At 42.7% G+C, this 15,251-nt stretch overlaps 3 protein-coding genes across 3 annotated transcripts; all 3 read right to left on the bottom strand.

Annotated features, from left to right (window-relative positions):
• Positions 1–659: 659 nt before the first annotated feature.
• On the bottom strand, positions 660–1,453 carry LOC6537451. The gene has a single exon (XM_002097971.4). It carries the CDS (start codon positions 1,416–1,418, stop codon positions 711–713), a length of 708 nt encoding a protein of 235 aa, XP_002098007.1. The 5' UTR covers positions 1,419–1,453; the 3' UTR covers positions 660–710.
• Positions 1,454–1,651: 198 nt separating this feature from the next.
• Positions 1,652–2,444, bottom strand: LOC120321824. Its single transcript, XM_039375792.2, has one exon. The coding sequence runs from the start codon at positions 2,403–2,405 to the stop codon at positions 1,716–1,718; it is 690 nt and encodes a 229-aa protein (XP_039231726.1). The 5' UTR covers positions 2,406–2,444; the 3' UTR covers positions 1,652–1,715.
• Positions 2,445–3,928: 1,484 nt separating this feature from the next.
• LOC6537449 lies at positions 3,929–4,323 on the bottom strand. The gene has a single exon (XM_002097969.4). The coding sequence runs from the start codon at positions 4,286–4,288 to the stop codon at positions 3,959–3,961; it is 330 nt and encodes a 109-aa protein (XP_002098005.3). The 5' UTR covers positions 4,289–4,323; the 3' UTR covers positions 3,929–3,958.
• Between the last annotated feature and the right edge of the window lie 10,928 nt (positions 4,324–15,251).

Here is a 15,251-nt window from a genome sequence, read left to right as displayed (position 1 = left end):
CAGCCACTTGGTTGCGCGTCTGGGGTCTGTCAAACGCGGCGTATGAGCAATGTGGCCCCAAACGCACTCGCACACACACTCGCACACACACTCGCATACGCACACACACAGGCGTGCGAGGTTAACTAATTAGCATGTCAAAGCCATCCATATTGCCACAACGAAGCCATTTCAAAGTGTGTTGCCTCCATTGAAAAGAAAAGCCAACCCAAAGGCGCAAATCCCATTTAATTACGCTTTTATATTCATAATCCCCTTCCATGTTTTCAGCATAATGCGATCCTTAAAGGACACTCACGCACACTCACGCACACTCACACTCATCTATCTGTTTTGATTAATCCTTTGTCAATGGCTCGGACTTAAGGCGAGCAACTAATTTGCTCTCAATGGGTCCCAAGAAAGGGCATGCTGTCGTAAAACAAAACGACCCAGCACACACAATATAAAATTAAATTAAATTTGTCAAGGGCTCGATGGTGAGCAGCATTAAATGTCCATAATGGCCATATGTGTTTGGGTTGTGCACATCGAACATTGTTGGAAAACGTATTCCCTATTGGCTGCCAAGACAAGCAATTAATACTCACTTCGGGCATTTGTATTTCAGATACTCAAAAGAAGCCACAAAATAATGGCAAGTTCATAGTAGACAACACTTTTTGGAAAGTTCTTTATTTGCCGAGTATAAAAGTCGATTAGCAGAGTTTCTATCCTTTTGCCTCGTGTCGGTGCCTCAACTGGAGTCCATAGACGTGGTTGCCGTGCTTGTAATTTCCCGTCTTACCCTTCTTCAGATGACACTGACCGTCTTTCCCGGGACTCTCATATGGGCGACACTTCCGTGCGCTTCGGAGCAACCTGCCCGGCAGGATGTAGTTCTCTCGGGGAACATTGTGCCCCGAAATGGGGGGACCCGTGTATGGCGCCCTTTTCTCTTTTTCGATCTTGATCTTTTCCTGATGCACGCTGCGTACCGATCCGTAATTGGAGTACACAATCTGCTCACGGTGCAAGCTGCTGTGGTGCACTGGCACTCGATTTGAATCCCTGTGTGGTGGAAACGGTGGCTTGGAGCAGCCAAATGGAGTCCTCACCTCATCCTCCTTGCACTGCATCAGGTCGACCAGGCCAGCTCTCGCCATTGCATTGCCAAAGCCTTCGTCCTTCCAGGTTCTCAACATGATCTTGTTCAGAAAGTTGTCGCGATTCACGCAGCCATTTTCGGAAAGAATCTCATCTGACTTGCACTTGGATGAACCAGAAGCCTCCGGTTTACTAGCTGGTTTGCTAGCTTCTTCGGCAGCTATGGGTGATGCAGTGGGTTCAGTTGGCGGTACCTTAGGTTCATCTTGGGAAGAGGCCAGTAATAAACTGTAGTATAATAAAAGACCGCAGAAAAGGCGGTGAACTTGCATCTTGGGGTGCAAGACTTAGCGTACTGAGATATATATCATACAGACATTGAGGTGTAACGTGTTTAGTGTAAGACTGGAAAATTAATTGGTTCTGCATTACCATAAAGATTCGATTCAAAGATTTTATTAAGTTAACTTTTGATAACTATACTATTTGTCTGTAGTATCAAGTAAATATAAACTTATTTGCTTAGCCTTAAACATAAACTGCAACTGGAGGTAAAAACATTTTCTGCATACAAACACGCAAGAGTTTCCTTTATTGAAACGGTGTAATAATCCAAAGTATATGTTAGTTTATTCCCCTTTTTCGTTTTCGTTTTCGTTGACCCCATGGTGTCGTTTGCCAACTGGCCGTTTTCTTTGAATGCAGCGACTCCTTCTTCCCCGGACCTCATTAGCCCGACACTTGTGTCCCTTTCCAATGCTCCTTCCCGGCAAGAATACGTACTTTCGGGGGCGCTTCTCCCCAGTTATCGGAGGTCCCACCACTCTAGGCTTTCGAATGGGTTTCTGTTCACCATCTTCCACATGGTGATAGAGCTTAAAAATGCCCTTGTCATGGATAATCCGTCCGCCATCTAGTCTGCTGTGTTGCACTGGCACTCGATTTGAATCCCTGTGTGGTGGAAACGGTGGCTTTGAGCAGCCAAATGGAGTCCTCACCTCGTCCTCCTTGCACTGCATCACGTCGACCAGGCCAGCTCTCGCCATTGCATTGCCGAAGCCTTCGTCCTTCCAGGTTCTCATCATGATCTTCTTCAGAAAGTTATCGCGGTTTACGCAGCCATTTTCGGAAAGAATTTCATCTGGCTTGCACTTGGATGAACCAGCGGCTTCTGGTTTACTGTCCTTAGGAGCTTCTTCGGCCGCTATGGTGGATGCAGTTGCTTCAGTTGGCGGTACTTTAGAGTCATCTTGAGAAGATACCTCTAATAAACTGAAGTATAATAGAAGCACGCAGCAAAAGCAGTGAACTTGCATCATCGGGTGCAAGACTTAGCGGACTGAAATATATAGCCTAAAGAAAATTAGGTGTAACGTGTTTACTATAAGACTGGAAAATTAATTTGTTTTGCATAACCATAAAGATTCGATTTTCACTTCAGGTATCCCTAAAGCTCTGAATAGGTAAAACTGTTCATAACTATACTATAACAATAAGAAGTTTCCAAGAAGAAGAATCCAAGTGTGAAAACAAGGGCTTTGCGTAGTTGAGTGGAGCCTTGACCTCTCTCTCCTTGATCTTATTATGATCATATGATCTACGAAAGCCTTGGTCCTTCCATCTCGATCTCACCACGATCTTGTTGGAAACGTTCCCGCGATCCATGCAGCCATTTTTGGATAGATTTCATTTGACTTGCACTTTGATGCTGCGAATGAATGTCATACTGTTTTCTGGATCTTCTTGAACCTGCAGCTGGTTGTGAAGTAGAAGCTGGAGTTGTTGGCTCCATTAAAGATAGAATTAAGCCTATTTCCCTTCATGTGACTACTTTCCTGCTGCTCAGCTCAGTCGAAATTAGAGCATATTACTTAGTGTTATGATCGAGGAAATCCATTTGTCTTGGTCCCCCGTGAAATTTAGAGCTAACTTGCATCAAACTTTTAGTAATGTCTTATAAACTTTACATGCTCGTTCCACCATGCACACGTTTTCGGGAGTCGCAAGTGCTCAAAGTTTTAAATTACGAGGGTCGTTTGATAAGTCCGTGACTTTTTGAATAAAATATATTTTTTTCGTCAAAGAAGCGTTTTATTTCTCAACATAATCTCCTTTTAGCTCTATACATTTAGTCCAGCGTTTTTCCAATTTTTTTATTCCTTCCAAATAATAGGTTTTCTCAAGGCCCTCAAAATAGTCGTTTGTTTCTGTGATGACCTCTTCATTTGACCCGAATCTCTTACCGCCGAGCCATTTCTTCATGTTTGGAAACAAAAAATAGTCACAGGGGGCTAAATCTGGAGAATATGCTGGATGGGGTAGCAGTTCGTAGCCCAATTTATGAAATTTTGCCATGCTGACTACACACGTGTGCACCCGTGCATTGTCCTGATGGAACAGCACTTTTTTTTTCGCCAAATGCGGTCGTTTCTGCTTCAAATCAATATCGAATCTGTCCAAAAGCTCTGAATAATATTCGCCGGTGATCGTTTTACCCTTTTCAAGGTAATCGATGTGAATGATACCTTGTGCATCCCAAAAAACTGTGGCCATGACCTTGTTGGCCGACAGACCCACCTTGGCCTTCTTTGGTGCACGTTCACCCGGAGAAACCCACTGTCTTGATTGTTCTTTGGTCTCTGGTGTGGTGTGGTGGATCCATGTTTCGTCTACGGTAACGAAACGGCGCAACATTATTGATTTTCAGTAGTTGGCGAAATAATAAGCGAAATCAATTGGAGGACACGCGAAACTTTCAAGGTGTTGCTGGGGCCTTTTGCTTCTTTTTTGCGGCTTGTTGTTTCGCTCTGCAATCAAAATTTCCCCCACAATAAAATTAATGTTTTACGTAGCCAATTCCGAATCGTTTATTTCACATAAAAATGCGATAAATAAGCGACGCATCGTCCACCAGGCCAGCTCTCGCCATTGCATTGCCAAAGCCTTCGTCCTTCCAGGTTCTCATCATGATCTTCTTCAGAAAGTTATCGCGGTTTACGCAGCCGTTTTCGGAAAGAATTTCATCTGGCTTGCACTTGGATGAACCAGAGGCTTCTGGTTTACTGTCCTTAGGAGCTTCTTCGGCCGCTATGGTGGATGCAGTTGCTTCAGTTGGCGGTACTTTAGAGTCATCTTGAGAAGATACCTCTAATAAACTGAAGTATAATAGAAGCACGCAGCAAAAGCAGTGAACTTGCATCATCGGGTGCAAGACTTAGCGGACTGAAATATATAGCCTAAAGAAAATTAGGTGTAACGTGTTTACTATAAGACTGGAAAATTAATTTGTTTTGCATAACCATAAAGATTCGATTTTCACTTCAGGTATCCCTAAAGCTCTGAATAGGTAAAACTGTTCATAACTATACTATAACAATAAGAAGTTTACCTCCGAGCACCGGGCTTGAATCCAAGTGTGAAAACAAGGGCTTTGCGTAGTTGAGTGGAGCCTTGACCTCTCTCTCCTTGATCTTATTATGATCATATGATCTACGAAAGCCTTGGTCCTTCCATCTCGATCTCACCACGATCTTGTTGGAAACGTTCCCGCGATCCATGCAGCCATTTTTGGATAGATTTCATTTGACTTGCACTTTGATGCTGCGAATGAATGTCATACTGTTTTCTGGATCTTCTTGAACCTGCAGCTGGTTGTGAAGTAGAAGCTGAAGTTGTTGGCTCCATTAAAGATAGAATTAAGCCTATTTCCCTTCATGTGACTACTTTCCTGCTGCTCAGCTCAGTCGAAATTAGAGCATATTACTTAGTGTTATGATCGAGGAAATCCATTTGTCTTGGTCCCCCGTGAAATTTAGAGCTAACTTGCATCAAACTTTTAGTAATGTCTCACAAACTTTACATGCTCGTTCCACCATGCACACGTTTTCGAAAGTCGCAAGTGCTCAAAGTTTTAAATTAGCAACATTATTGATTTTTGTAGTTGGTGAAATAATAAGCGAAATCAATTGGAGGACACGCGAAACTTTCAAGGTGTTGCTGGGGCCTTTTGCTTCTTTTTTGCGGCTTGTTGTTTCGCTCTGCAATCTCAATTTCCCCCACAATAAAATTAATGTTTTACGTAGCCAATTCCGAATCGTTTATTTCACATAAAAATGCGATAAATAAGCGACGCATCCTGTGCGACGCTGTCGAAGACGCCAAGGATAAGCCACTGTTGTTGTTATTGTCGTTATTGTTGTTGTTGTTTTGGTGCGTGGGGTCTTGATTGTTGTTGTTCCTCCTTGCTGGACTGTAGTGTTGTTGTGCTTGCTGTGCTTGTTGTTGGTATTTTACTCGTTGCGCACCTCCAGCATCGTGTATTTATAGCGCAAACAATGGAAAGGATGTTGTGCAAGGACATACGCGCCGGATTACTGCGGAGCGCGAAGGGGCAGCGTGGTGCCATGGAAAAGGGGCTTACGAACAATGCGACGCCACGCCCCCTCTTCTCTTTAGCTATCCGCCTTTCTCCTTTGCTGCTGGTTAAAAATAAAGAGGCGAGCTTACTTCACGGGCTGGTTACCCAACGCAAAGTAATGGGCATTCACGGGCAAGATCGAAGGTGGAATGCTTAGATTGGGGTTAATCATTTTCTACACATTACCAGTAATTTCAAAATATTTTGCATAATTCAGCAAAACATTCAAATTAATAAAGGTATATTTTGATGGAAATGTTACTATTAGTTAGAAAAAGAGGTATGTTTAAGATAACCTCGTTGAAATTTGAAATACCTGTATTTTTGTTCAATTGTGTTAAAAAGATATCAAAGAACGATTAAGTAACGAGCTTCAAAACTTCATTGTAGTAACCCCAGAAAGCATATAAAAATGAAGCATGTAGGTTGAGCTGGTGTAGTAGGGCGAGTGCGGCAACAATGGTGTGGCACGTGACCCCGCCGAAATCCGGGCAACCCTGACAACCCTGGCAGCTCTAGCCCTCGCTTGCGGCTCCTGTTAAAAATTTCATGTTAATGGCCACACGAAGATTCGCTCTTAACCCTTTTGCCCCGTGGGTGCTGCTGTAAGTGTGTGTGCATGGGTGTGGGTGTGGCTGTGGCTGTGGCTGTGAGTGTGGGTGTATACACTATAGTCCCGAGTGTGTGGTGGTGTGGCTGTATCTGTGTGCAAGTGTGCGTAACAGGTCATTGTACCAGTGTTTTTCGGTCGCACCTTTATGGCGAGGACAAGGCAGCTTATTTCCTTTGGCTGTCCTTTTTGCAAATTTCAGTCCAGCCAGTGCACACGCAACCGTCCTTCGCCGGCGTCCTTTCGTCCTTTTCCAGCGGAGGGGAAATTGCTTTAATTAAGGATATCTTGCGAAATGTTTGCTCATATTTATAACCCACTCGCTTCGTTGGAGAGGTGAAAACTGAGCAGTGAAAACTAGAAAAGGTGCGCAATCAAAGGCGGAAAATCGTTAGAGAATAAAATCGAAATAACAAAGCGGCCACAGGAGAGAGATAACGAGAGAAAAAGGGGGGAAAATAAGATGGGCAGGCGGGACATAATGCGCTTTTCCCGCTGTGGAAGCGGTTTGTTTTCCCTCTTTTTTTTGTGTTTTTTTTTTTGAACTGCCAAAGGTCCTGCGGACATTTTCGGTTGCCTTCTGTTTTTCCAGCGGTCCTTTGACTATTTGCCATCTTGCCGGCTTCATTTGTTTGTGTTGGCTTGTCTGCGTTCAGCGTTCAGCGTTCTGCGTTTTGCGCTCAGTGCTCAGCGCTTTGGGTATTTCGCCGGGATAATAAGATAAAAGCTTTAGTGCCATTCGGGCCAAGTTAGTTAATTGCGTGAATGGCAGTTGTGCCCTCATTTTATTCCATTTTATACAGCTCTTACTCCGATTGAATCGTGCAACCAAATTGGGTGATTAGCAACTGCAGTTCACCGGCGATAATCCCCCAGATTTTCCCCATTTCCCCATTTCCATTGCCCCACCTGAAATTTCTCCAGGCAGTCAAGCCCTACTGCTTCTCATCTTTTATTCAGCACGCAACAATGACAAGTAAAATTTCACCAATGGAGCACATGAAATTCATGCAAAACACTTTGATATTCATATAGTTGCAAATACACAGCGAGAAAGTTGAATGGAAATGCTTAAGCTTGAACAGAGAAGTGGACACAGTAACTTTTTTTACTTTAAAGTTACTATTTAAATAGCAATTATGATCATGCTTGCGATTATGTATTTCTGCAATCTTAGGTTGCTCGCGCTCTGCTCAAATATCTTTCCCAGTGTAGTTCCATAGATACACCACGTCCATATATGTATGTATATGTGGTCTGCCCTGAGTGCTGGTGAAAAAACAACAAATAAACATGAAGGCAGCAGCAACAAACAATGGCAGCAACAACCGGCAATTGTTTTTGCAAACACACACACACACACACACACACATCATACATACGCATATATTCGACACTTGCAGTGCCGCCTAAATGTTCATGAATGCTCCATAAAATATTAAATGTTTATGAATTTCAAAGGGCTCCTTACTTCATTTGCATAATCCCAATGTTTGTTGCCAAGTGTTTGTGCGTGTGTCCGTATGTCCGTATGTCCGTATGTCAGTATGTCCGTATGTCCGTGTGCTCGTGTATGGCCAAGTGTCACATATCGTTAGTCTGACTTGTGGCAATAGCTGGAAATGTGTCACATCAGAGTGGAGAATGTGGCATATAGTGAGGCATCAGGCTCAGGATCAGGATCATGCGGGTGTCAAGTGCTTAGACATCTCGGCCCAAGTCGCCCACTTCTAGGCGCCTCATCTTCTGTCATCTAATTCCTGTTTTTCTTCGCACGCGCAGTTATCGCTTTTATTGCAATCTGCTCTCGTCCAGCACAGAAAAAAAATATTTAAAAAATACATACTATAGAAAATTTCATGCCCTCCTACAAAATACTGTTCTACTACTAACTAACAAAGTATTTATAGCTATAGAAATCATATTACTTTATGAATTAGTTAAATAATCTTACTTTTTCTCACGGTGCACACTTTCCGCTTCTGCAGCTCCTCGAAGGACTCTCAATAGGGGCAGCACGTCCTGGGACTCCTTTTTTATGGCTGCTGGTGCATAGTTTATTGCATCCGCTTCCTGTTGCCATCTCGCATCTCTGCATACTTTCTGGCTAATTCGTGTTAACATTTTTTTTTTCATTTTGCCATTGTTATGGCCCTTGCACTCGTTGCTGTATTTTTTCGCTGATTGCAGCTCATTTGCATGGGAAAGCAGTAAAATCGGGGAAAAAGCGACAGCCTTCTTATCGACCGTCGACTGTTTCCTTGACTTAATTGCCATTTGGCTGCGTACTGGATTTTATTTATGGGCTCAGCTTAGGCCTCCTTTAGTCAGTGGAAATAATTACCAATACAATTATCACATACTTGCTCACCGTGCACTGAGAGAAACCTCGCATATTCTGGAGCACACACTTTTAAAGTACTTGTACAGAGATTCTTTTAAGTGTATTTCCGCTGCCCGGTGGAGCGGTAAAAATTTATGACACAATGCCGCTTGCCAAACAAGAAATTAAAAGTTTGCGACCCGCACTCGCCAAACTTTTGCGCACACGCATGTGGCGCAGTGGAAAATTTATTAAACTAACTGCAAATTAGTGCACAATTGCACACACACTCACACATGTGAGTTGAAAACTTTTAAGAGGGGGGGTCTAGAAAAAAAAAAAAAAAATAGGGAAAGTCGGCGACTAAGGGAAAAGAAAAGGCTGCAGCATAAATCAAGTCGCCTGCAACGGGGACTGCCCTTAAATTATGTTGCCAATTGGCTAAATATTTCCGCCAGATTGCTGCTCTAATTTCCACAATATTAAATAGGAATGGCGCCGCGGCCAAAAATACGAGTACAAAACGTAAGTAACGCCGCCAGACACACGACAATGCCTCTAAGTGATTTTCCTTTGTCACTGGAAAATTGTAAAACAATTGTTATAAATTCCATGCGCTTTTTTGCGTTGCCTTGTTTGGCGCTTGATAAATGCAGACAATTAGCCAAATGGTTGAGTGGCGCCAGCCTCAGCCATGGATAGACAGTTAGTAGCCGACTGCCATGCCACTGAGAGAAAAATAGGCTGCAGAAGTATAGCAGTTTCCTAAATTAATGGAATATCTGAATTTACTGTTAGTTCGTTTCAAATACTTATTATATTTTAATAGCAAAGTAATATGTACTAAGTAAACAGCGAGCGTAAGATCTCCTTGTTTGTTTGCAATGAAATACTTACCTATATTTTAAAGACTACAGCTACTTTTTCCAATAGTTACAGTAAAATGTAGAAGTTTCTTGAAAGTGAAACCCTGCTTACTCGTATGCAAACTCCTGGCGTATTATTTTCTTTGCTACGATAAATTGCAAGATCTATTTAACGAACTCTAATTTAGCTTGGAGTTCGCTTAGCCCGGAGTCGTTTATAATTTTGGCGTCAGTTTGCTTAACTTGATAGCCGCACAAGGTGTTCTTCGTGACTATTTATGAATTCCTTGCTGTTGCCAATAACACACTAATTGCCAACACAGATCCGACCCACTTGATTCCCATCGAGATGCCATCGCCCCAACCAGACGATTTTCGACAAATAAATCCCCACATGGGGCACTTGGGGCCTGCTGTGGCTGTGGCTCTGGCTGTGGCTGTGCAGGATTGCCGAGCTGGATGCTAGGAGAGCAGGAAGAAGGAAGAAGGAAGGAGGAGCTGCTCCCTAAGAGGGACGCCCACTTGGTGCATTGTTATTTCCGCTCGCACACAACAGCAGCAGCAAGCGGAAATAGTTTAAAGGATATTGCAGCTGAATTCGGGCTGCTGCAGGGATAAGCATCGAGTATGCAAAACTATCAATTTTTCGTGCATGTGAGGCGAGTGAGTGCCCGTATGCAAAACCACTTTTGCCGAGGCAGCAGAAGTTTGTCGAGGAACAAGGAACCGAGGAGCCAAGAACTGAGCCCCCAGACAAGGCAACTATAATTAGAATCGAAAATGTAACCGAACGGATAAAGTCGACTTTCGCATAAAGTTTGGCCTGCGCTGCGATGCGAATGCATTTTCGCTCAGATCACAGCAGCCTCTCTAATTATTGACTTTGCTAATTGGCAATTTATAGGAAATTGTCTTCGACAAAAGTTTTCGAAGGCAAAGCCATTTCCTTCAGCCATTTCGCCTTCTGCAAGGCGAGGCTGCAATTTCATGTGAGTTACTTACTTTGCTTGTTCAAGCCGACGAAAAATGCCAAAAAGTTTCAATCAAAGGCTCCTAATATGCGTAAACAACATTCAAGTTTGCCCTTTGACAGGACACACACAGGAAGGGCGCACAAAATGTCGTGGTCTACACGAAGACAAATAGTCGAAACTTTGGTAGCAACCTAATTGAGAAGAAAATTGAAAATTTCTCTAATGAAATGCAAAAATTATATAATAAATTATCCATTCCGTGTGCAGGAAAGTGGAGACTTGTTGGCATCTGTCTGCTGCAAAATGGAAACGTTGGGGGAAAACGCAGCAAGAGTTCTAGCTGCTAGCTTCTGGCTGTTGCAAAGGAAGACTGTAATTTAATGCTCTTTTGCACCTTCAAATCCTTTCAATTTCATAAGACACGTAATCACATTCGAAGTGCTCGCCACCCCTCGTCCTTTCCGTTCTTTGCGTCCTTTCCGTAATCACCTAGCACTTGATGAAATGTTGCAATTTATATAGACAAACCCGCCCTTGCGCTCCATGCATGGCTCACTACTATGTAGGATTATTCCTGGAGTCGCAGGTTGCAGGTTGCAGGCTGCAAGTTGCAGGTTGCCGGTTGCAGGTAGCAAGTTGCAAGCTTTTCTCAGCTCCAGGTTTTCTGCAATTTTGACACACTTGACGGACTCCGTGCACTTAGGGGCAACCCAATCCGACCGACTTTTTCCTCGCAGTCCTGCATTATTTGTAAACAGAGAACTGACTGCACATGTGTAATGCACTTCTTAAATTATTCGATTCGAAATCCGGATACAATTTGACTGATCAGTTTGCCCCACTTTGTTTGCCAACGCAATCATGTAAGCTTTTTGCACCAATTTCTTAACGAAAATTAAAAATGCTGTACTAGTAGATAAAATAGCTTGTATATTGTTTATATAATTTTAACATATCTAGCGAGCCAAGTGCCTTGTTATTTTAAGCCTGCTCAAATGATTTATTAGCTTGGTTAGATAAATTGACTAATCTCTCATAATTCGTGAAGGTTTTTCACATTTTTATCCATAAAAGGATATTGCCTAGATCTAAATTTACACTGCGATTCAACAACGCCAAAAACCAAGCGCAGCTGCCGCAATTACAAAAAAGCGTAAGCCCGAGGCTTCGCTTGACCACAGCCAATTAGCAGTTGAGCAGTTTTGAAAATTTCACCAACCGCGAACTTGTGCACTTAAAAAAAATAGGGCTCATTTAGGTAATTTTTTGCTTATTAATATTACCCCGAACTATGCTAAAGTCTAAAAGCTCCTATCTGCATTTAATTTGTAAATGCACAAAAGATCATATCATATGAACATTAACACATATTTCAAAACACTTAAAACATGTTTGTAATAATTCTACAAATTCTAGAATCTTACAACTATTTCTTCTCAATTTGGCAATGGTTTTTTGAGTGTTATGTGGAAGGTGGTGGCGACCGCCCTGGGGTCAAAATAAAATCAAAAGCTGAGCCTCGCCGGGTACTTGGCCGCTCCCCAAACTAATTTAGGCTCAGTCGAGCGTGTGGGAAACTTTCCAGATTTCGGGCACTCGGATTTTTTGGCATACATGTGTTGTGCATTATTTGCCGTTAAATGAAGTGCCGCCAGCTCCGCCAACGTAGCCAAAATAAAAGCGTGCAGTGTATTAGCTCATTGTTGGCGGTTCTAGGCTTCTGGCCCCGGGTGTTTGTGGGACTCCTCACGTGCACCGTGTGCGGTTGGCTGGCTAAACGGACCTGGTGGTGGTGCTGGTGGTGGTTGGGCCTTAAGTTGTTTTGCCAAAAACTTTTTGTCATGGCTGGGACTAATTATAAAATAGCTCAAAGGCAAGTGCGGGGGGCACAGGAGTGCGATAGGCAGATGGCGACATACAGCCAACTTTTAAGTTGTTGTGCGATGCGGGGAGGTTGGTGGCAAGTTGGCAACATGTTGCCACAAACTAAACATTTGCCTGCCAATTTGTTCTTATTTATTTTTATGTCCGCTTTCCTTTTCCCTTTCCCTTTCCCAGCCCAATCCAGCCCACGTGGCTTGTAATGTTTGGCCATTAAAAATAATAGTGCGGTTGTTTGTTGTTGTCCTTGTTGCTGGGCGTTTCGCATAGACTGTTCGGTTACATAAAATTTTACCTTGATATTTTTCCCATGCGTTTTTTCTCGTACACAACAACCTGCCAGATTTTTACCAGAGCCACAGGAATTTTTAGGGTTTCACCACGGAGAAAAAGAATAGCTTATCTTAGGAATAAAATTATTAAGTTTTAAGCTGAATTTCTATTTCATATCGATATATTTTTCTTAAAATTATTCACCAGGTTTTCATAGGAATACCCAAACACTTAACCTAAGCTAAATATGTTAAAATGTTTTTTTTCGTCGTGCCAAATGACTTCGTATTTTTCTAGTAAATCTCACAGTTCACAATTTGCATTTAATATAATCTATAATATATTATATAATTTTTCCAGTGAAAATATAGTATACAAGATATCTTGTTATTGCCAAGCTGGAGACAAGAGCCTATCCCCAGGCACCCTGTACTTGTTGTCTGAAAATTCCACACACACACACACACCAAACCGAGTTACACAAAAACCCTTTGGCCAAATAAATAAAGGCGCTGAGAAAAAAGCCAAAATCCTGCACAATTTAATGTTTGCTAAATTTCTGTCATTTAGCAAAACGATTTCGATTTTTTCTGTTCATTTGGGCGGCCCAATTCGTAGCAATTAATTTGCTGGCGGCGACTTGAGGGGGTTTAGAGGGGGGGTGGGCACAAGTGCTTCGACTATAACTCAGTAGCTTTATCAAAAAACCACTTACACACACAATAAAGTTAATGAAGCCATAATTATTTGGGTTAACAGCTTGCGGCTGAGAAACCGAGCTCCGAGTCCCTCGGACCAAGTGATTGTGGCCAGTTCTGCTCGGTGGGCTACAAAGCTACAAATCAAAGTGCGCATTTGATAAGTAACCGAGCTGAACGAATACATTTGGGCAGCAGGCACATTTGCAAGCCTATTTAATAAATGGACCAGCATTCCACTGGCCAAAACAAATGCGTTGCCAGCAGACAACTTGGATGGAGCGTCATCAATTCAATGGTCGCTTCTATGCCGTCTGCAAATGGGGTTGAATGTTCCACTCAATTGATCAATGAAATTACTCAGTATTTTCATCCAAAGGCAGTGCACCTGGCACCTGGCACCTTGCACCTTGCAGCTCTTAATGTGACCTAAATCCACTGAGAACAACAGAGTCTCGAAATGTAATTTTCTTAAAAGTTACAGGTACGTACGTTATTATACACCAAATTGAGGAGATCAGAGTCACTGAGTCACATAGTGCCATTCTGTCCGCATTCTGGCAAAAAGCAACACAATGGCGTTAGCTCTTGATCCAAGTCTCCTCATAACAAGGCCGTGCTACATAATCCGCTACCAATCATGGCAGAGCTCATACGCACACGTCTAGACGTCCTTTGAGCCAAAGTCTTTGGCGCGTCTGCGGTTATTCCCAATATCGAGTGTCAGTGACATGAAAAGGGTCTCCAAATATTTTGACGACGTTTCCCCGCCGAATCAAAGCATTCTGCTTGCTGCGAGGTCAATGAACTCAGCTAATGCTGTGCTCCAATTAAATGACATCAATTGTTTTCCCAACAGATTCGACGTAATTTTAACTAATTCGTTGTTGTGCTAAAAATCATCATGCTATATTGCTATATTGCTATATTGCTATATTGCTATATTGCTATGCATAAATACGCTCGAGTGCTCCCAAATGACTTTTAGCATAATTACGCGAATTATGAGCAAGCAATTTGTTTAAACCATGAAAAATTGATGCGGCAACTAAAATCAAATGCCGTGCAAGTGCCGCGCCCGGAAAACTGCCAGGATCGCTTGTCATTGAACGCTATTAGCGGAACGTATTAAATTACACAAACTGGCGTTGGATTCATATTGTTTATCCACCCTAAAATGCACAGCAGCGGTGGTGGTGCGGTGGTGGTGATGCGGTGGTGGTGGTGCGGTGGTGGTGCAGTACCGAAATATAAATAATAAACCACCGTGTAATCTGCCACCGAGGGAGCAGGAGGAGATCCAGGATAGTCGGGCAGGTAGCACGAGCGATTTATTTATTTGCCTTCCCATTTGGAAATCTGTTTGCATTTCCCATGGCAGCCCAGTTATTTGCTTGGGTCCCAGCCTTTGTCAATACTTGCCGAGATCAAAGTGGACCCAAGACTAGCTGGCTTATCCGTGGGCAGATATGCAATATGTCTGTTAAAGACTGCCTCCAGTTAAAAATGTTTAAGAATATGCTAGTCATAAACGTTGATGTCATGTGAGTCAGTCCATTGTTTTAAATGTTACACCTGCGATGTAACATAATATTAATCTGAATATCCTGCTGTGAAACGAAACGTTTTAATTCGCAACCAATTAAGCTCTTTGCTGTTGGTACTCCGTTGTTCAACTCATATGTACATATCCCTATACATAATAGTACCGCTTCACACGCTTAATGAGATTGCGATATTTAATAATCTGCAGGCTCAAAGGCTTCAAGTCTGTCAGCAGCAGGCGCATCGCGGTTTAATTAAATCGGCGAGACAATCGTCTCGATTACCAGCACACAGATAAATAGTGTCATCTAGTTTTGGGTATTTTCCGGACCGAGTTTGCTGCAGATTATGGCCACGTTTTCTCCGCGGTTAATTATTAATTTTAGCCTCGACTTTGTAACAAAATCACCCGGCTGGCGCATAACTTGGATGGCATAATAAAACGATTTCAGGACGGCACATGACGTCCAGGTTTTTATAAGCTGTCAATTTGTTTACGCATTGCCGCTGGAGGTACTTTTGACTTTGACTTTCTCGCCGCTAAAATATTAACGGCTCCTGCGATGCGTTGAGTTCTG

This window comes from Drosophila yakuba, chromosome 3R, assembly GCF_016746365.2.
Source record: "Drosophila yakuba strain Tai18E2 chromosome 3R, Prin_Dyak_Tai18E2_2.1, whole genome shotgun sequence".
In the NCBI taxonomy this organism is placed as follows: Eukaryota; Metazoa; Arthropoda; class Insecta; order Diptera; family Drosophilidae; genus Drosophila; species Drosophila yakuba.
This window is presented reverse-complemented; position numbering and strand designations above follow the sequence as displayed.

What these genes read in the sequence shown, in the direction of transcription:
- LOC6537451 (XM_002097971.4), bottom strand. Translation starts at nt 1,418, where the DNA reads ATGCAAGTTCACCGCCTTTTCTGCGGTCTTTTATTATACTACAGTTTA.
- LOC6537449 (XM_002097969.4), bottom strand. Translation starts at nt 4,288, where the DNA reads ATGATGCAAGTTCACTGCTTTTGCTGCGTGCTTCTATTATACTTCAGT.
- LOC120321824 (XM_039375792.2), bottom strand. Translation starts at nt 2,405, where the DNA reads ATGATGCAAGTTCACTGCTTTTGCTGCGTGCTTCTATTATACTTCAGT.